The 20943-nt window shown below is 43.3% G+C and overlaps 1 protein-coding gene and 1 non-coding gene across 2 annotated transcripts; both read right to left on the bottom strand.

Moving 5' to 3' along the window:
* Positions 1-2: 2 nt before the first annotated feature.
* On the bottom strand, positions 3-13035 carry EIF4G2 (eukaryotic translation initiation factor 4 gamma 2). The gene is made up of 22 exons (XM_066619212.1): positions 12533-13035; positions 11390-11497; positions 10542-10607; positions 10027-10152; positions 9085-9187; positions 7598-7729; positions 7439-7505; positions 7204-7355; positions 6398-6508; positions 5821-5904; positions 5637-5735; positions 5336-5477; positions 5078-5238; positions 4519-4632; positions 3949-4074; positions 3255-3359; positions 2959-3174; positions 2454-2712; positions 1936-2140; positions 1472-1683; positions 1080-1201; positions 3-818 (listed from the first exon to the last, which is right to left on the bottom strand). Exons 1-22 carry the CDS (start codon positions 13033-13035, stop codon positions 753-755), a joined length of 3279 nt encoding a protein of 1092 aa, XP_066475309.1. The 3' UTR covers positions 3-752.
* Positions 4296-4480, bottom strand: LOC136638427 (small nucleolar RNA SNORD97). Its single transcript, XR_010793640.1, has one exon. It is a non-coding gene; the product is annotated as a small nucleolar RNA SNORD97 (small nucleolar RNA).
* Positions 13036-20943: the final 7908 nt, after the last annotated feature.

Below are 20943 nucleotides of genomic sequence, written 5' to 3'. Positions count from 1 at the left end.
CATTCAAGTATCACAATGTTTATTGATAGATACAAGTATATAAAATTAGGGCATGAACATGTCTTGATAAATTAAGTAGACTTAATTTCAATACTATAATAATAGGGACCAATTCAGTTTCTCACCATTTGTTTCACACCCACAAAGACCACTTCCAGGGCATTTATCCACCTCTTCAAACTGATCATTTTTGTGCAAGTAAACCATGTTTCTTTTTTAAAAGACTTGTGCACTTGCCCAGGCTCAAAGGTATTAAAATCTAGCACATAAAGCCCATTACTAGAGGTAGAAATACAGGCAATATACTATTACGTCAACCACCATCGATTACAGTTAAGGATTCTCTGTAACAACCAAATGGATAATCAAATATTGCAACAACTCAAGTATTACACTGAGCAAAGTGCATTTCTACAGTATTCAGTGTTGCTATTCAGTTTTCTAACAGACAGCCTATGGTAACTGGCATCAAAGAAGATCCTTACACAGACTGCTTCTGAACTTATGATGTAATTATTGCATGCTGCTAATACACTGTTATCTAAACATTAAAGATACTCTAAAATATTTTTATGGTAGACTATGATTAAGACATACTACAAAAACCCTTATGCAGAAGCAAGTCCTATTGACCTACTGCTGCTTTGAATATTGTGAAAACATTACAGCGGAATGAGTTTTCGCAGTGGTTAGGTCAAATGCAGTTACATCATAGCAACAGTATGTTTGCACAATTTAAGGCTTTGGCTGGTTTAGTCCGCTTCTTCTTCAGATTCTTCTTCCTCAGCAGTTTCCAGCCAGGTCAGCCACTGGTTTACCTGCAATCAGGCCATTATAGCAATTAGCAAGCAACAACAGCCCAAAAAGGCAGAACAGTACACTGAACTAATTTGGTCCTGCCTTTATCATTCTCCAGATCCCAATGTAGCAGAAAGTAAGGCCATAATATTTACTTAGGAGTATAAAGATCAAGCACTTCATCTTAATTTGAGAAACCATTTAAAGCATTCTCAAACTTTCAGGGAATTGGAGACTAGTTTTTAAATAAATAATTAGTTTAACGAAAAGCTTAGATTTACCTGGAACAAAGCTTTGCCCTTCCCTGGAAACTCTTGAGTAATATCTTCCTTCCACGCCAGAAAAGCTTCTTCTTCAATGATTTCCATATCATAGAAATGAACAAAGAAGCGCAATAACATGCCTACGAACACAAAAGTACAGTGATCTTACCTTCTGTATTGTCTACAGCACAAAATAGCCTACTGGAACAAAACAAATTATATTGTCGTTGTTGGTGTTGAGCTAAATATGCAATGCTACCAATACTCTTAATGTCTCTGGTCAGTGTAAAGCCTAGCACCATGAGCACGCCTAGCAAAAAACCTCAGGATGTTCCACAGTTTGCTTTTAAGCTGTGTATGGCTGTGCTTATGCCCCTCTGCAAGACCATGGGAAAAAAGTTTATACCTACCTTTTGGAAAGTTGTTGTTGTAGCAGTGCACTTGGAGCGCATACAGGGCACTCACTTGTAGATCAACATGGTCATGAAGGAATTTCTGCATTACTGGCTTAAAAGAAAGAAGCAGCTGTTTTTCTTGCTCTAATTGCTCTTTAGAAGGAGCAGATGAAGAATCCGGTTCATCGTTAGGTGGGTTTACTTCACTAGAAATATACTGCAAGAAACTGAAGCGAGAGTTGGAATTGAATAGTGCTGTAAATTAGGAGTGCTTCCCAACATATTCCTTTCCTCTAAAAAAAGGGGGGGGGAAGACAGATCATGCAGAGATTCTTTCATATATTCAGATTTAGAATGCATGGCGGAAACTACACAAAATTTTGGCGAATTCCTAACATCATCCCCCAGTTTTTATAAGGCATCCTCAGGCTCCTTTACACCATCCAACAGAACCAATTCAAGCAAGCTGGACATCTCACCTGGTCATCAAAATATTAACGAATCCCTTATCTACATGAAGTTTTGGTGAAATGTTGTCTTTAATCCATTTATAGATAGCTTGAGGGGATGGATCCAACTTTATTTGCTTTAATAGCTCTTTTTCCAGTTTTAGAAGTGGAAACAAGAAGCTAAGTGCTTTCCCTTCCAAGATCTCCAGCATACGATCCTTATTTTGATCAATCTCTGCAACACAATAAAAATGTTTCCAAAATGTTTTGGTTTATAAATCAAACTATAGTTTTTACTAGCATGGTACATTAAAGCTCACCATTCGAGTAACAAAAGTATTTCCTGGACAATTAGTGATTTAAACACTGAATTCTGGACTGTTTAGCTACAGAGTAATTTTTCAACCATTGATACGCTAGCACCAATTGAGGCTGCAATTCTATCCTCATTAATCTAGAAGTAAGCTCCAATGACTATAATGGCACTTCTGAGTAGATAAGTATATGATTGGGTTCCAAAACTCTTGTTAATCATTTTGTTCCTTTACCTGGTAGCATTTTCTGCATATTGACTTTGCTCTGTTGGAAGAGTTCTGTTAGCCATTCACGATCTTGAAGTTTCGCTAATTGTTGAAGGCAAAGCAAAAAGAGGGGGAAATGGGTGCCACTTTCTAATGGTTGAGCAAGTTCTGAAATGCTCACTAGTTCTGAAATTATGGCACGGGCTGCAAACTGTGCTAGGTAGGATTTTACCAAAGGGATGTCCACCTCCAGTTTAGGACACTGGTCCAATACATTTAGGAATGCCTGAAAGAACAAAAAATTAAGATTGTTAACTAACATTCATTGAATTATTAGTAACTCTCTTGACTTGATCTTGTATTTATTTCTAATGTATACTTTGAAAGCTATTTTGGCTACACAAAGCTTGGAGGAAAGAAAAGGAATTCTAGTCTGATATTTCTCAGTTCAGTAGGCATTCAAAAAGTGAACATGTGGAACTCCAGGACTCTAGGCCACTTACCACTGGATTACAATTAATACTGGAATTACCTGCATGAAGCTGTCACTAGTGGCTATCCCTTCCTGCTTTAGCAAACTGATCAGCGCACTTGCTTTTTCTTTATCTTCATCTGAGCGATCTAGTGATTGGAGTATTATTTTGCTTAGCATCTCAGGAAGAAAGTGTTTTGGCGCCCTCATTTCTCTCACACCATTAACAGCATCATTGGCATTTCCATTGTTCAGATACTCGGTCACAACAGCTTCCTGAAAGCAGAAAAAAGTCAGTGTCCTAGAATGCTGCACAGTTCCTATATAATGTATTGAGAAAATTTATCAGAACTTACTGTTAACTTAAGCAACTCTTCCTTAGAAGGTGGTGGCTTTTTACTAGTCTTTGCAGGCTTCTCCTGGATAAGTGGTGGATTTGTCTTGAGACCAAGCTGAGGTGTCTTGAAGAGTGAAAAGTTCTCATTAGAAGAAAAGCATACCTTCCTGATACACTTCAGAGTTATAGGTAATTGTTCTGATTCTACATCATTCTATATACTTTGGCAAAACAGATCTCAAATGCCTTATGACTCACTAACATGCCAACACTACTGTGGACTGAAAGAATACAGAAGAGATTCGTGTTTTGGAGTGCTGTCCACTAAAGGACAGATTCCATGAGTGGAATTATGCCTTTAAAAGGAGTTTAAACATAACTCTAGAAGACTAGGAGCCAAATCCTAAGCATATTTACTCTAAAATGGTCTTATTGCATTTACCTGGTCTTGCTCCTAAACAAGTAAGTACACATTAAAGTTTTAGCTGTGAGCGCCTGTCCTTCTGAGGTCACCAGAAATGACTCATTTAGGAGATATACACAGCTGTTTGTGAGGTTATGCAAAAATGTAGTGCTTCTTGCCACTAAAGAAAGTTGACTGCAAGATTACATGCTTCTTCCACATGTACACAATTCCTTAGCATTTCCCTTTCCTTAGCATTAACTATAACACGAAACACTTGCAATATTGAGAGTAGTGTTTTAGAATCTACCTGTCCCAAAGGTGGTGTCTGAGTACGTGGTGGCTGTGCACTGGGAGGAATCATAGTTATCTGGGGCTGAAGCTTTGGCACTTGGTTTTTGTTAATTAGGAAAGACTGAGCAGGCCTCAGGCTAATCTGTGAACAAACAAGATGTTACAATTCTGTAGCAGAAAGCATTTTAGCCTGCCTGGGTGGGGTTGAGTCTTGGCTACAAACAATTTCAGTGATGGCATGACTAGGAGGAAAGATGGGGGGAGGAGAAAAAAGATACCATTTTATTATGGAGTTTTACTCTCCATTCAACATATGAAACTTTCAAAAGACTACTTCAACCTCTCCTTTTAACACACAAGACACTGCCCTCATATCTCATAATCTTGCTCACAGGACACTGGAGACTCCAAGAAGGAAGAGGGTGAAAAGGGGGAAGAGGGTAGGAGGAAGAGTTTTTTTTTTTAAAGAGAGAAAAAGCTAGTAAGAGGTAGGAAGAGTTCCAGTATTGGTCCTCGTAATAACGCGTCTTGTTATAATCATTGGGCATTATGTTTAAATACAAGACTGTTGAGAATTAAATTATACCTCATCTGCATTAAGCTGTCCTTTCTTAGAAAACCGTGGTGGCATATCCTTGGACTGTCCTTGTTGCTGGGATAGGAGTCCCTGATTCTGGTTATGGTAGAGTTGGCTTTGCCCCTGTTGAAAGTGAAAAGACTGACCACCACCAGTATTTACACTTGCATACCACTTAGAACCTTGACTACTTTATATATATTCCCAGTCTTTATCATTATCACTTATTAGTACTGTCCTTGTTAGAAGGGTTTGTTCCAGTTTTCTAGGCTAGAAAGTTCATGGATGAAGCGAAATCTGAACAGGGGACTTTAACTGTCAGTCTCAGCCGAAATACTACACTAGCATTCCTGCATAAAATATGAGAGATTCTAGCAATGTTTTCGTGTTCTCATGTATATGTGTAAACTACACCCTTTACCTATTACTTAATTTCTAGGTAACAGAAGGAAATGAGGAACTTTTGTCCAGATTTTACAATCCAAGTTGTTTAACATTCAATATTTCTGATACCCTTCCTAAAAAAGATCCGAGACATAGTCACACTGCTTTCACTGAAGTCACTTACTGGATTTTTCAAGAAGGATTTGCCTAGGTCTCCAAACTGGGATTGAGCAGGAGCCATGAGGTGACCCCCATGGCCATTGAAAAGTTGATTTGACCGATGTCGCCCCATGGTGGGTGAAAATCTATCTTGAATAACTCCTGGACCAGTACCAATTCCGCTACCTGTTTAAAAATATTGAACAGATTTTAAGAACCATAGTGTACTAAATATTTATGTAGTAAAAACCAATAAGTTGTCAAGCTAAACTGAGGCTATTACCAGGCATTTGTCCAAACATATCAGCAAGCCCTCCAAGTGGGTCCCTGTCAAGTTTCATCCTGGGTGGCATAAACGGTCCCTCCAGAAAGAAGTCACTTCTCATCCCTTGAGACATAGGAGGAGGAATAAAAACTCCCAGATCCTGAAAAGCAAATATTTATTTGTAGAGTTAAAAATCACAGAAAATATTCTATTGAACTTTTTGATCCATATTCTGATTTAACACCAACATGCATTCTTTCTTCATATGCAGTTTTGTTACTTAGGAACTGGGTAAATAATGATCTATACAGGGACTTACTTTCACTGCATCTTGACGGATTTGATTGATAGTCTTTGGTCCATTGTCAAGAAAAGCTTTGCGAGGAACCCAGTGGTGTTCTCTCAGCTCCACAGTATCCTTCAAGAATGACAGACAGAACATTTAAGATGAGGAGCACAGGCCAGCACACCTAACCTGTCAAGCAAGAAGTTTATGTTCTCACCTGCAGCAGGAAACGAATCCTTGCCGGCAATTCCTTACTCATCATCAAGGAGCGCATTCGGGCAAAGTACTGATCCATTAAGGACTGTTGGGAGAGAAAGTCTGCTAAATTCAGCCAGTTGAAGGGCTTAGCACCCACAAGGACTCTAAAGACATGATAAACTGATGCAGTTAAACTGGTCTAATCCTGGTCAATATCCAAGTGGTTCACTATCTAAAGAGCCTATAAATGCTATCTTGAGTTCCATTATGGTAGAAAGGCAGGATATAAACCACCAAGAGCCACCCAGCCTGCCTTCTTCTGTATAAGGCATAAAAAGTCTAGATAGAACAGACATGTGCCTTGTTCTGGCCTTCAATTTGCAATTTAAGTGCTGTAATGAGCAACTAATTAAATGATATGACCAAGAGTTTACTCCCCTACTCAACAACCTACCCCTACTCAAAAACCTTAAACAAGACTATCCCAATGCCTGCTAAGGTACAGGTTTTGTTATACACACACTAAAGTCTTATAGTAGTAGACTACGTGAAGATAGGCTTTTGCTTCCATGCACTATTTGCAGTTTTGACAATACCTTGGCTTTTGCGTGGTCTAGTCTAGGTCCTACTGTCCTCATTATCTGACAGAGGCACTCCAAATCCTCTCCCATATCCTTGAGTTGGACTCTCTTCTTCTTTTCCAAAAGCTGAAAGTGTTAAAATCAAGCATGTTTGTATTGAGGTTTCTTTTCCTACTGTTCTACAACTTCTGTTCACATAAGGAATCTCATCTTGCTACTTAATATTGCAAATCCTTTCAAAAGGAAACTAGTTCCGAGTGCAATTGGTTTAAACTGTGGGAGACTATTAGTCTCAGCACAGCTACCTTATATGAAGATTCAAGCAGCTTCCCCATGAGGAAGCTGACACCATGGCTTCCTCATGAGGATGCTGCTTAAATCGGCATATAAGGTTAAGGTCCGTACCCCCAAAACTAGTGCCAATTGGACAAAACTGATGCCATTTTTCAATTCAGCACCCCAAAAATATTCCAATTTTTTTCAAACATCCTTGTAGGCCTGTATTATGGATGGTAGGTAAACTTTCTTGACAGTTTGTGTTCTAGTAGCAAGCTTGGCCAGTGCCACATGAATTCTGGATGTATCCAAGAACAGGATCCAGAATCTTGAGCAATGCAGTCAAGTTAGATGGCAGGCCACCTCTGGCAAATGAGCTAGTGTGGAGAGGGCTTCATAAGGTTCAAATTACTGGCAACTTTTGCCTTAGGCAACCTTTCATCAGAAACACATGCAACTCTTCATCACCCAGACCCACGTGTGGTACAAGTTGTTTTCAAATTAAATCTTTTGTAGTTTAAAAGTTTAAGAGAGACGTCACTTACTGTTTTGATGCACTTATGAAGGATAGATTCATGAATAAGATCAAGCTTGCCAAGTTCTCCAATGAATTTGATGTTTCCCAGCATCTTGATCTTAGCAATGGCTCTCTGTTCCTCCTCCTCGGGGAGGAGGGGGGCGTCATGCTTATCATAGACTAAACAGAAGGAGGAGAAAGAGTTGTTGCTTGGCTTATAACATACAAGATAAAAGAATCATTTTAAAAATGCAAAGTCTTACTATCAACATTTCTGGTGCGGTTCTCAAATTCATCTTGAAGTTTAGAAATTAAGAGGCGTCTGAATGTCTAGGAACGAACAGACAGTAGTTTAAACTTTTAGTTATTTAGAATACCAGTTCTCATATTAGATTTAATTTGAAGGAAATGGTTATGCTTACTGTGCTTTGCTTCTGTCCCGAATGACACTCTGCTGATGGGCCATCAAAGTTGGGTGCATCTTCTGCCAGTCGCAGACATAGTTGAGCATATAGCGAGCTATATTTTGGCTCTTCAAGGGCTTTGTCTACGATCTAAAGAAGAAAACATTCGTAGTTATTTTGAAGAGGATTGCAAGTTAGCTCTTCAACAGCAAATTCCATACTGCTTAGCTAGCACACCACAGCTCTAAGTTAAACTGCCCTGAGGAGCCATGGCCCATTTTCTTCTAAAGTAATAGATGCTTTAAGCACCCCATCAGCATATGCAAAAACTGAGTTGACATATATTCTATTCATTAGTTTCTCCCTTTCTGGGCATCTTCCCTTCCCACCCCTTTCTCCTTCTAAGTAGGGGACATATTTCTGGGTCAAAGAGTGGGGGAAACTACTGAGGATTATATTGGCCACTGTAACAGAAAAAACTTAGCAACTCTTTTCTCTAGACTGCCAGAGTTCTGTTAATTTGATTGCACGACCGTTTATAAAAGCGAATCCTACTCTTAGCAAATCTTTCTTATTGTTCAGTTAGTGAAGACAGCTGCATTGCAGCAAAATGCACTTAAGATGCTGTCTAGTTGAAATTCCTAGTGTTGCTCCACTTCGCCTGTGACCTACAACAGCTTTGAATAAACACCAATTACTACTTTCAAAGAAATTGCTAGACATTTAGTGAAGAAATCAGAAAAATGAACATAAAACCATGCTGTCCAGACAACTATCAAGTCAACTTCAATGCATCTGAGTTTAGCTGAGTAGTGGCCACAGCAGAACACTAACCTCTTCAGCTGTACCAGCTGTGTTTTCACTCAGCTCATGCCAAGTACTACATCTGCTATCATACAAGCATTACTGAAGTAAAAATGAGAGCCAATGTGGTGCAGCAGTTAGAATATTAAACAAGGATCTGGGAGAACAGTGGTAAGTTCTCCACTCAACAATCAAGCATCTTGGGCCAGTCATTACTGCAGCCTAGCCTACCTCACAAGTTTGTTGTGAGGAAAAGGAAAGCATGGCAGTGAACACTGCCAGGAGCTTTTTGAAAGACAGGTAAGATCCAAATGTAACTAACACCACATGATTATCAGACCGCCAGGATGAGCTACGGAAATTTTACTTGCAAAGATGGATGATTAATCTTGGTCTGAAAATAACTGAATGGCATTCAAGATACACACATAGCATTTATGAAGCACTGATCTTATAGAAAAGTCTGCCTTGCCTAGAACAGTTCTTACATACTACTACAGATTACAGAACACTTCTTTTACACTGGAGCAGCAAGTGAAAAGATCAGTTTTGCAGCTCTGTTACAAGCCTTACATTTAGTTCATACTAAAGAGAGTTCAAGGTTGTTTCACTATACTATGCAAAACTTCTTATAGCTTCATTATACTGCAGAATCGCCATTCTTGCTGAATAGTTATTAGAAAAAGTATATCTTCCCTTACCAGCAGTATGATCCCCTTTAGGATGAGCTTAGACTCTACACCCACATTGAGGAGCTCAAGGCATAGCTTGTCAAACTTTTCAGGAGTAAGCTTATTTAATATGCTAAAGGAAACAAAACAAGGAAACTAAGATTCATTGACCTTCCCAAGATAAAAATGCTTTAAATTGTTAAATTTTCATTAAGCCATAGTTCATCACAACATTCCCCAACAGAAGTGCCATGAGATAAGGCTTTTATTTTTTTTTAAAAAGAAGAAGACTGAAGAGAGTCCCAGGATATAGGGAAGAAGCTAAGGGCACAAAGCCTAATGATTACACTGAAGCAAGGGGGCACAGCAGGCAACAAACCCATGGGCAGTGGGTAGAGAAGAAATGTGAAGGAAAGGTTGATGAAAAACGAATGTTTAGGGAGAGAAGAAAAGATGCAGAAATTTAAAGCAGGAGAAAGAAATAAAGACTTTGAAGATTAAGACATTAGGAAAAGCAAGAGGAGGAAACTAGCCAAAAGACAGGATGGCTAAAGAAAAACAATAAGCTACAAGAATGGAAGTTGCAGGACTGGGACAAAACCGGTGATGGGGAGATGACTGAATCAGAATACTAAAGAGGCATAATTCTCAACACAACTTGCAACCTACCAAGCTAGCCACAGCCCATCAGACATGAATGGCAGCCTACTAGAGGCTCAAAAAGCCTTCTGGGTTTTGCTTCCAGTCTGGAACAACACATGGCTGGTTGGGTCAGAATTCAGGAAGGTTCAATCTAGACCCTGGAGAGGGGATTCTGTAAGTTGTGCTTCTGCTACTGCAGTACTGCACCCTACCAACAGTAGGTAAGGGAAGGAGGACAAGGGCCAAACCTATGTGTATAAACTTCACATACTGGTTTTTGGCTAGTTTCTGATTGCATTTTAATCTTAACATTTTCTTATCTCAACTTACCCTCTTACTTTCCTGAAGATTGCATCATGTCGTTCTTTGTCATTTGCGGAGTCGTCATCTCGTCTAGTGCTTCGTGAAGGAATCCATTTCTGAGCGTTTTGCCCTGGGGTTTTCCCCAGGAACTCGCTTTGTTTTGAAAACAAGAACCCAAGATTAGAACTCAGAACTTATATGGAAACAAGCTAAAAACATAACAAATTCAAGTAGGACTTGAAGTACATCAATCATTGCTCTCTCCAAGAATGTACTGAAACTCACAAAATTAGATTAAATTTTGGTTGCTCAACTTTGATTTACTCCTTTTTATTAGGATGCAAATGAAATTTATGCTGTGGAACATGACCAGTGTGCTGGCAGGATGCTAAGGAATCTGTGCATTATCTGAATGTCTTTGGCATATTAGCTGGCATTTATAAGTAAATGCACACTTTCAGTTTATCACTCAGAACATCAAACTCAGTACAGATCTTAGATTTTCTGCAACATCTGCAAGATAGTATTTCAAGCAGACATACCTGTTGCCGGCAGTCTTGGGATAGTGCTGAGGTGCACCCCTACCTCCTCCTCCGCCTGAAGAAGCACTAATAAAACAAAATATTTAGTCTATTAAATACGCTATATTATTATAACAAACCCAATATTAAGTTAGTCTGTTATAAGTGTGGAAGGAAAAAAAGCAGAGGAATGTATCACAGTAGCCCAAACAATTTTGCAAAAACCCACACCCCTAGTCATCTCTGACAAATAAGAATCAACCCTAAGCAACTAGATATGCTGAAAGAGACTGTTCTTTTCATTTCTAAATGCGGACATGTAATTTTTTTAGATCTTTATAGGCTTTTAAAAAACCTTTAATTTTAGAACTGTTTAATTCCATCAGTGTGTTGAACACTTTGCACTGTTCCAAGCAAATCAACATCTGAAATTGGCTTACGCTGAGTAGTATGATTGTGCCCTTTCTGTCAATGTGTTTTCACCTATGCCACACAGGTGCTACAAGTTTATTTATCCACACATGCTCCTGTGGGGAAAGATCAAGGCCTACTGATATGTCTTTGAGCCACTCTGATTTTTGCAGCTATAACAGCCCCACTGACACAGGACAGGCTTGCTCCCCCCCCCCCCCATTTACAACTGACTTACACAAGGCCATGCATAGTACAGTTATGCTATCACAAATTGCTATATCAGAGCAATATCGTGACTGGCACACAGTGAATCTTAATCTTACCCTCCTGTCTCCAACTGCAGATCAAGGCTTTTATGCCTGTTGCATAAAAACTATTAAGTTTTAGATAACTTTACTTCGTTCCTACCCGACCCCATCTTTTTGGCTAAACCTCTACCTTTTCATAAAAGATACCTGAAACGAGAAGCACCCCCTTCTGCAATCGCACTCTCCACTTTGGCGGCTTGACAACGAAGAATCTTCAAAAGAATAATAAATTGACAGGATAGGGAAAAATAAAACCTAGAAGAAAAACCAGACATTTGCACTTTAAGTATTTGTTCAAGCTGCACAAAAAAAAAAATACTTAAGCTTATATTCAAAACCAGCATCTTCCCAACTGAGATCTTTGATCCCACAAGCCATTTCTGCTCAATAGCCATGAAGTCATTTCTGCACATAAGCAACAGAGACCAAATGTGTATCTGCAGGCCAGGCAAAAATGGGTTAATTGGCTATTAACCAGCTTCTTTCTTCCCACCTACCTGCAGGATATTCATTCAAAGCAGCAAGCCAGCCAAACACAATAGGCTTGCTGAGGTGAGAAGACAACTGCATAAAAATCCATGCACAAAAAAATAGTTTTATTAAAAAAAACAACTTAAGTCTTGAGCAGTAATCTACTGTATCTTGAGTGCCTCCCTGGACTTTAACTGTTAGCTTGAGGCTGTAATCCTAACCACACTTTCCTGAGAGTGAGCCCCACTGAACAAAATAGGACTTCTGAGTAGACCTGGTTTGGATCATGTCCTTTGTTATGTTCCACTGTGTGATGAAAAAATTTGTTTTTACAGCTTTATTTGATGCTTTTACCTGGGACTAAACTTTGCACCTGTCTGCAAGCTTTGTGAGCAGCCTTGGGCATTTGCTTGAGAAAGGTGAGATATAAATTTTCTGTCTGGTCCACAGGTGAGCACATTTGATCCCTGTTGTGCATAGCAAGGTTGGGTAGAAGTGGCTCAAAGAAATAAAGTGGGGCTGCAATCCTACCCACACTTTCCTGAGAGTAAGCCCCACTGAACAAAATGGGGCTTCTGAGTAGACCTGGGGAGGATTGTGCCCTAATAAAAAAGCAAGCCAAGCCTCCTGCCTACAGTGTGCTTCGTTAAAAGGGACAATCTGGAAGCGCTTCCTTCAAGGGAGAGAGTGCAGCACAAAGCAGGCAACAAGGCCGCCCTTGCTGAGGAGGAGGAAACAAAAGCCCGGGCGAGGCCTTCTGAGTAGCCTCCAGACGCTGCCTCGAAGCGGGTCCCAGCCTTTCCTATGGGACCGACTCACAGAGGCGCGAGCAGGATCAGGACCGGCGGGATTCCAACGGGCGGCGGCAGCGCCACCTCAGCCACGCACGTGGCTCCGAGGCGGCCTCTGCTCAGGCTCCTGGGCAAGGATAGAGGCAGGCGGCCGCCGAACAAAAGCACTTCCAGGCCATCCCATAACAGACACAAGCCGCCTCCCCCCCCACCGCCCGCCACGTCCTGTGGCCACCGCCCGTTCCAGCCTCCGCCGCACCACCTCAAAGCCAGGCCCGGTCTTTGTTCTCTGCTGAGGGAGGGGCCGCCGGGCTCGTGGCTTCGCGGGGACAAGCCGGGAAGAGGGCTGCGGAGCCGGCACCCCCCGCCCCACAGAACGAGGGGAACAGCCCAGCTCGCCCCTCCCACAGGGACAGCGCGGGAGGCTGAGCCGGGCCTGAGGAGAGACCGGTCCCGGCCGCCGCCATTTTGTGCCTCACAACGAACGTGCGGCGCGAGGACAAGATGGCGGCGGTTTGAGGGAGCGGCCATTTTGCGCCTCGGCAGGCAGCCCGCCTGCCTCAGCCCGCCTCGCGCTGCAACTGCAGCCGGCGCTCGCCGCCGCCGGTTCCCAGCCGCACTCGGCCCCCCCGCCGCCCCCCGCACTCGGCCCCTCAGACGACGACGCCGGTCCTCACCTTCCCTAGAGCCTCGTCAGCGTTCCCAGGAGCGGGGCGGCGAGGGCTGGGGAGAGGCGGGAGGGGGAGAGGGAGCCGGGGAGCGGGACTGGGGTAGGGAGGGGGGAGCGCGCGGATGTCAGGACGGGCCTCCGAGTCACCACCACAGCCGCCGAGCCCTTCCCTCCGTCACCTCCATAGAGAACGCGCCGACTCGCCGCCGCTTCTAACGCATACTGAGGCGGCCCCACTAACTTTATCACACGGTGCGCACCCGAACCCTCCTCGGCATGCCGGTGACCAATCACTGGCGCGCGCTCCGGCGGGCCGGCCAATCGCAGGTAGCGGAGGGGGTGGGGACAGAGCGGAGGCGGGGGAGGGCGAAAGGCTGGTTGAGGGGAAGCACAGCCGCAGTGCAGCACCCTATTCACGAAGGCGGGCGCGCAGCCTGGCCGGCGTAGGGAGCGGTCTGGGACGGTGGGCAACGCAAATGGCGCACTAGGTCAATTGGGGCAACCTAGAAGCCTTTCTTTGCCTGTCTCTCACCAGTGTGTGTGTGTGGACTGGAAGCTGGGTCTGGATAGCCACAGTGCTTGCTGCCCCCTCCTGTGCAGGGTCTGCTGGTGTCCCTTCTCCCAGCACTGCATAGGGGGCTCTGGACTGGCTTTGGGGCCCAGCCCTTGCATGGCTTTGTTCTGAGAGATGAGCACTGCAGGGTCACAGCTGCAACCCTGTGCATGCTGAGCTGGGCTTGAGGCCAAGCTGCACATCTTGGGACATGTGTCTGAGCAAGCAGGCGACGTGCTGCAAGAATGAAACAGCAGTGGCCATGCAGGCAAGCAAGCCAGCTCTGTGCCTGCACTAGTCCAGGGGGAGCATCCTCAGATCAGAGCTGTAGGATGCTCATTCTCCAGGCAGGGCAGCACACACATCTTTTTAGTGTAGCCACCCTAGCTTTAGGGCCCAGTCCTATCCAGCTTTTTCATGCTGGTGCAGCCACAATGCACAGGCATTTCCTTACTTGGAGGAAACCTCCCGGATAGCCCCCTTACTGCAGGACGCAGCACATGCCCTGTTTGCACAGCTGCAACACTACTGGAGAATTGGATAGTATTTGGCCCTTTATCCAGTGGTTTTCAAACTCTCAGGCAGAGTTTGAACTGCAGTAAGTTCTTGCCAGGGCTTAAAAAGTGAAAGTGGAGTGATCACGTTCCACCTCCGCAAAACTAGAAGTGGGGCGCAATCGCTGCGCTTTCACTTTTTAAGCGCAGTGATCGCACTTCACTTCCAGTTTTGCGGAAGTGGAATGTGATCACGCCACTTTCACTTTTTAAGCTGTGGGGAGCCCTGTGTGAGTGTCTGCAGGGCTCCCCACACCCCCCAACAGGCTGCTGCAGGGACTGGCGAGTGCATCCCAGTCTCTGCAGCACCCTTAGTGGCGCGATCCTGGGGATCACGTCGGTGCCTCCCTCTGCCCCTTAAGAGGAAAGTGGCCAGGGCTCTCTGGCTGGGGCATTGCTACACCCCACTTTGAAAAGCCCTGCCTCAAACATTTGACAGCAATCCTGATTACATCCCCCATTTTCTCTTACAACCAGTGCCTCTGGCTGCAATCCTATCCTCACTTTCATGGGAGTAAGCCCCACTGACTATTATTGAACTTGTAGTTTGGGCTCTCTAATAATAATTCAAAACCCCTTTTATGATAAGATTGTTCCGGAGCACAATGATTTACAACCAAGCCAAACCACTCTACCTCTTATTCTGTTTTATGCCTTGATCCTGTGAATCATGGTATAATTTGGCTCCTGATCACAAATACACTTAATACATGTTTTTATTAAAAGCCCTTTCTGCCCAACACATACACGCAACAGGGACCAAATGTGTACACCTGTGGGCTGGGCAGAAACAGGTTAAAAAACCAATTTACAGTAAAACTGCACATTCATATGAATCCACTACTACCAAGGTGTAGGAAAAGTCCATGGTTTTTTTTCCCTACACATGCATTTCCCATGTACGACAAGCATTTACAAAGGATTAATATATCTCCTGACTGCATGTCAGGTTTGAATAAGATTTTCAAGTACTAGATGCAATTAAATAATTAATTAGCTGATACTGTGTTGAAGACGGGTAATCATTTTGCACTCTCAGTAACGTAATACAGATGTGAAGTATTAGTATACGCTTCACCTTACTACATTAGGTTTTTTTTTATATCAACAATTTCTTAACAAAAATATTGAAAAATTATATTTTATGTAAAAAGGACAGGTTGCATTCAGTGTTAACTTCCATTATGCGAGTGTTCTCTTAATCCAGCACACCTCTGACCATCCTAACCATAGTTATACAACGATCCAAATCATTCTTGTGCAATACTGACTGACTTCACAAGTCATGTGACTCCTTAGACTATCTTTATACATCTTTATACATATCAGTAAATTAGAATTGTGAAACACACAGACTCAATTTCATGTTGCAGTGCAGAAAATGTTTTGGAGAAAATGTCATATCCTATTCCATAAGGGCAGGAAATATACTCTTGTAGCTTCATAAGGTGATCAGGACCCTTTCTCTAGACTTTTACATAACGTGGGTTTAAATTCTTTTTAGATGGCTAGATGATATTTGCTTGAACATTAATAGCCTGATGATGATTGATAGTTCCTAGGTCCTGGACATATCCACTACTTGTTACTGTGGGTCAGGGCTGACCTTGCCATGCAGTGACCAGAAACTATTGTGTGGAGCAGCACCCTTGGAGGGGTGGCCAATAGACAAACTCCCAGCCTACATGTCCATCACCTTCTCCCGTCTACTGCTCCAGTAAGGGCTCCAATCATCCTCTGATTTGCTGAGATCAAGAAGGAAAATCAGAAGGCTCCAAGAGCATGCTGTCTGCTTTGGGGGACAGATGCAGCTTTAAAAAGAGCACTGCTTTTCTGAATAAGGGCGCAGCCCTAACCCCTTTCCAACACCGACATAAGGGTGATGCAGCTTCGAGGTAAGGGAACAAACATCTTTTTGCTTTGAGGAGGCCTCAGTGACTGCCACCCAACTGCAGGATGCCCCACAAGTCCCATTGGCACAGCTATGCCAGTGCTGGAAATTTGGTTAGGATTTGGGCCTAATTCTCTGTCCCCAAGCTCATTTTGTACAGTTGTATGTTATCAGATAGTACAAAGACACAATAAACCTCCGGCACTATCCTGGCACAAAAAACTGACTTTGTAGAAGGCTATTTCTGAAATTTTTCTGCCACTCTGGGTAGAGGGGTGCACTATACTGTATCTGTTGTTCTTTTGCCCAGCCACTCTTCAGGCAGCCATCTAATGGGGAAGAGGTTATGTAATCTGAATGATTCACATAGTTGCCATGATCACAACAACAGCCAACATGAATAGTATTTCTGTCCCGAACCTCAGCCCAGCCACTTAGCGCATGCTCTATCTGGTACTGTTTTTATCCAATTCTGTTTGCTTCAGGGTCATTAGAAATAAAACAGGCTTCATATGACTCAACACTGATGGGAAAACACCTACTCAATAAACCCTTCTCCTGTGCAGTTTCAATTTAAAATACTTCCCCTACAAAATATGTGGTGTAATCCTAAGCCCTAGTGGCACTGGCATCCCTGCCACCCCAACGGTGCATCTGACCAACCAAATCCTAAACTCATTCAGCACAAAGTGGGAGAGGGAAACATAGTCTGAACAACTCCATGGATGTGCAGCCCTCCCAGAATCCCTGCCAGCATCCACGGAAACACCCAACACCATAAACCAGTCATGGCGGGGGGAGGGTGCTGGGCAATGACCCCATCAAGACCAGATGAGCAAGGAACCATAAACACAGTCCCAGTGTGTCAGGCCAAGGAAGTGTCGCCACAGAAAACCAAGCAAGAGATGCAGGCCCAATGAGCAGGACTGTGGTGACATACCTATCTCCCTATGTGAAGGAACTGAAAACTGAGCTCCCAGAGGCAGAGCCAACCTGCCTAGGCATAGGAATGGTGACAACAGGGCGCAACCCACAGAGAAGGGGGAAGAAGAGCACTGGTCCAGGTGGAAGGGAACGCTATACAAATGCAAGGAATGGGGTAAAAAATTCTGAACCTGACACAAGTGCCAGGAGCAGCCTTGCACCCCATCAGCAAGATACCTAAGCATTAGCTGCACACTATGGCCAGAATTGTCAGTGCCCAGGAATTGTTATAGACTAGTGCTTCAGAGGGATCTGAAGGCCTTAGGAATGGACCTCAACAAGTGGGAAACCCTGGCCTCTGAGTGGCCTGCTTGGAGGCAGGCTGTGCAGCATGGCCTTTCCCAGTTTGAAGAGACACTTGGCCAACAGTCTGAGGCTAAGAGGCAAAGAAGGAAGGCCCATAGCCAGGGAGACAGACCAGGGACAGACTGCACTTGCTCCTGGTGTGGAAGGGATTGTCACTCCCAGATTGGCCTTTTCAGCCACACTAGACGCTGTGCCAGAACCACCTTTCAGTGGTGGTTACCATACCATAGTCTTTCGAGACTGAAGGTTGCCAATATATATAGTGCTTCCCAATCTGTGGGTCACCAAAGGGTGATGGAAAGATCTGACAACTAATTGCCTAAAGGCCTGATGCTATTCAAAAATCAAATATTGTAGCTGCTAATTACCCTACAAAGAGCTCAGCTCCTGCAGTTTACAAGCATGTGTAAATATAGGGAGATAAATGTTTGAGGGTCTTTTTTCGGATTATTATTACTTATAAATAAATAAAATAGTATTTTATCTAGATCTCCTTTTTAAAAAATGTGGTAAACCGATGTGGGTCCTGACAGAGTGTTGTTTTAAAAAGTGGGTCCCAGTGCTAAAACATTTGGGAACCACTGCATATAGACAGCACTTACAACCTCATGGCCATGCTCATTACAGCATAAGACCAAGCCACCAGCAGCAGGTTGCCAACCCTGTGCCCCTTTGAATCTGCATATGGGATTCATAGGGAACAGAAGGGGTGTGTGTGTGAGAGAGAAACAGGGAAGCCAGGATGGGAAGCCCAGCACTGTGTGTCCCAGTCATATACCTAAGGGTGGAGCCTAGAGGTGGCAACCATTTGGCCATGTTTGTCTGTAGTAACAAAAACACTGATCAGGGAGAGATTCTTCCTGTGATGTGGAACACTGGGCATTCGCATACAGTCACAAGGAGAAAACAGGCCGCAGCCTAAACTTCTTGAACAGCAGAAGTCAACATGAACAGGTGTGCTTCAGTGAAAGCAACATCTAATTCCAAAATACTTCATATATTGCTGAATAATGGGAATCCTGGCAATTGCACATACCCTAGAAATGCCAAATGAACCATTCCATGTGCCAGGATTCAAGTGAAGGGCAGATCAGCGGCGTAACTAGGGTTCGCATCACCCAGTGCGGGAGGCCACTGTGTCACCCCCATGCAGTGGGCAGGGCAACACTCCAGGTGGTAGGTGTGGTGATCTACCATCCCCCCCCCCGCCCCCACTGGCTTTTTGGCTGTACCTTTTGATAGAATAAAGATATTTCAATGCAGTTTGTTTCATCCCATTCTTCATGAAATTACACATTGATTGATATATAACATGATGGTATTATTTTTGCAAACTGTGATTTTAGTGATTTTGGTCACTAGTGGTGTCACCTCCCCCCAGGGTGTCAACTTACTATCACCTTATTGGAGCAGTTCTCAAACTTTTAGCACTGGGACCCACTTTTTAGAATGACAATCTCTTCAGGAACCATCATAAAGCAAATTAAAATAATTATAAATAAATTAAAGTAAAATAAATAAATAAGGGGAAGCCAGCCCTGTTCCACCAAGTGAATTTTCTCTGTAGCCTGCCTGCAATAACACCCCCCCCCCAAAAAAAAGAATCAGTAAGATTTTCACCCCTGCCCAGTACCCAGTTCAATTTAAGTTCTTATATTTCAAGCATATCACTATCAGGGCCCACCTGGCTTTGCAAGTCTGAGAGCCCAATCCTATGCCTATCTACTCAGAAGTAAGTCCCATTATAGTCAATGGGGCTTACTCCCAGGAAAGTGTGGATAGGATTGCAGCCTAAAACAGAAAAATTTTTCACCTTATCCTGTCAAGCCTCTGTTTCATTCTTTTTATGGGGAGGAGACTGCCTTCTGGAGTATTTGTTGATCTCCAGTTGCATTAAATCAGGACCATTCTGGTGGCCTCACATTTCCCTTTGCCTAACCTGCCTAAGCCAAGGCATGTTTGCTTACTTGTGAGTAAACACAACCATGTGGCTTAGTTTCGCTTTCCATAGGGCTCAATACATTTGCCAGCTTGGAGGGAAGGACCTCATTCTCGGGTGTCTTTTTTTTGAGCTACATTCATTGGATCAGGACCATTCTGGTGTTGTTAGATTCTTCTCAGCCTGCCCTTTCAGACAGACTAAGGCACGTTCACCTACTCACAAGTAAACATGCAATATGGCTCGATTTCACTTTCCATTGGGCTCCATGCATTTTTGTTTTCTCATTTTTTGCCAATAACTCTTGATAGAAAGGAGATATTCCCCTCTCATTTTTTGCATTGCATTCTTCTGGAAATTCCACATCCAACAGTATATAACATGATGGTATTACTCCTAACCACCGTGATTTTAGCATGTCACCCTCCAAGTGTGCGTCACCCCCCCTTCTGTGTCACCCGGTGCGGTCCGCATGCTCTGCACCCTCCTAGCGATGCCACTGGGGCAGATTATTAAAACAGGTACCTGTGTGGCTTCCCCAAAAGCAAATCCCATGTAATTGTCATGTTATACCATCACATTACAGAATTAGGGCCTTCTGTAGTCCTTTCTGAAGAATATAGAAAAGTTTAATTTAGTTCATTGGGGAAAAGGCGTGAACAGAAAGCAAAGAAGGAACAGATGTGGCTTGAGCATTTTGTACAGCTGGGACTAATGCAATCAATATAAACACCCACTCATTTAACCCACACAGTTTATGACAGCTTATTATGAGTGAGAACACACACACACAAGGCCAGCAACCAGAAGCCTATGAGCTTCTGGGAAAGGGATTCTTGTCTCATGAATTGCCAATATAGCTCCCTTCTGGAGGTGGGGGGAAAGACCAAGGAAGTAGTCAACATTATATAGTGTGGCAGCCATGATAATATTGTGTTTGTATCAGACTGCTGTTTTTATATGGCTTATTAATCATTTGGCTGATTTATTAGTTTTGTATTCTGGTTTGAGTGCTGTTTTAGAGAAATAGCAGGTTATAAACTTCCTTAATCAAATGAAATTTATGGGAGATTTATGGCAGACCCAAAAGGCAAGGGTCCAGCCCCCTTCAAAATGGTGGTCAAAATCTTAATGTTAAACAGCAACATCAAAGTTTAAATAGCAAAGGATGAAACATAGGCCTTCAATGTAATACTGTGTAGAGGAAATATAGGAAGGAAGGAACACTGAGAAGGTAGGGGGAGAAGTCTACTGTGTGTTGTGCATTAAGTGTGCTTTTGGCAAACTGAGAGCCCAATTAAATCCAGCTTTCCAGTACTGATGCAGCAGTGCCAACGGGATATGTACTGCATCCTGTGGTGGGGAGGCAGTCACAGAGGCCTCCTCAGTTCCCTTGGGCTGCACTGAGGTTGCATCTGCACTGGAAAGTTGGATAAGATTGGGCCCTAACATTTACTGAGGGTTGCCATTCTATCTTCTGTCACAGCAGACTTGGCACAATTCTATTGTGCCTCTGCACTGGCGGAGCAAGTGCTCTGCCGA

Source organism: Tiliqua scincoides, chromosome 1 (assembly GCF_035046505.1).
Source record: "Tiliqua scincoides isolate rTilSci1 chromosome 1, rTilSci1.hap2, whole genome shotgun sequence".
In the NCBI taxonomy this organism is placed as follows: domain Eukaryota; kingdom Metazoa; phylum Chordata; class Lepidosauria; order Squamata; family Scincidae; genus Tiliqua; species Tiliqua scincoides.
Note: the sequence above shows the minus strand (reverse complement) of the source record. Positions and strands in the feature narration are given on the sequence as shown.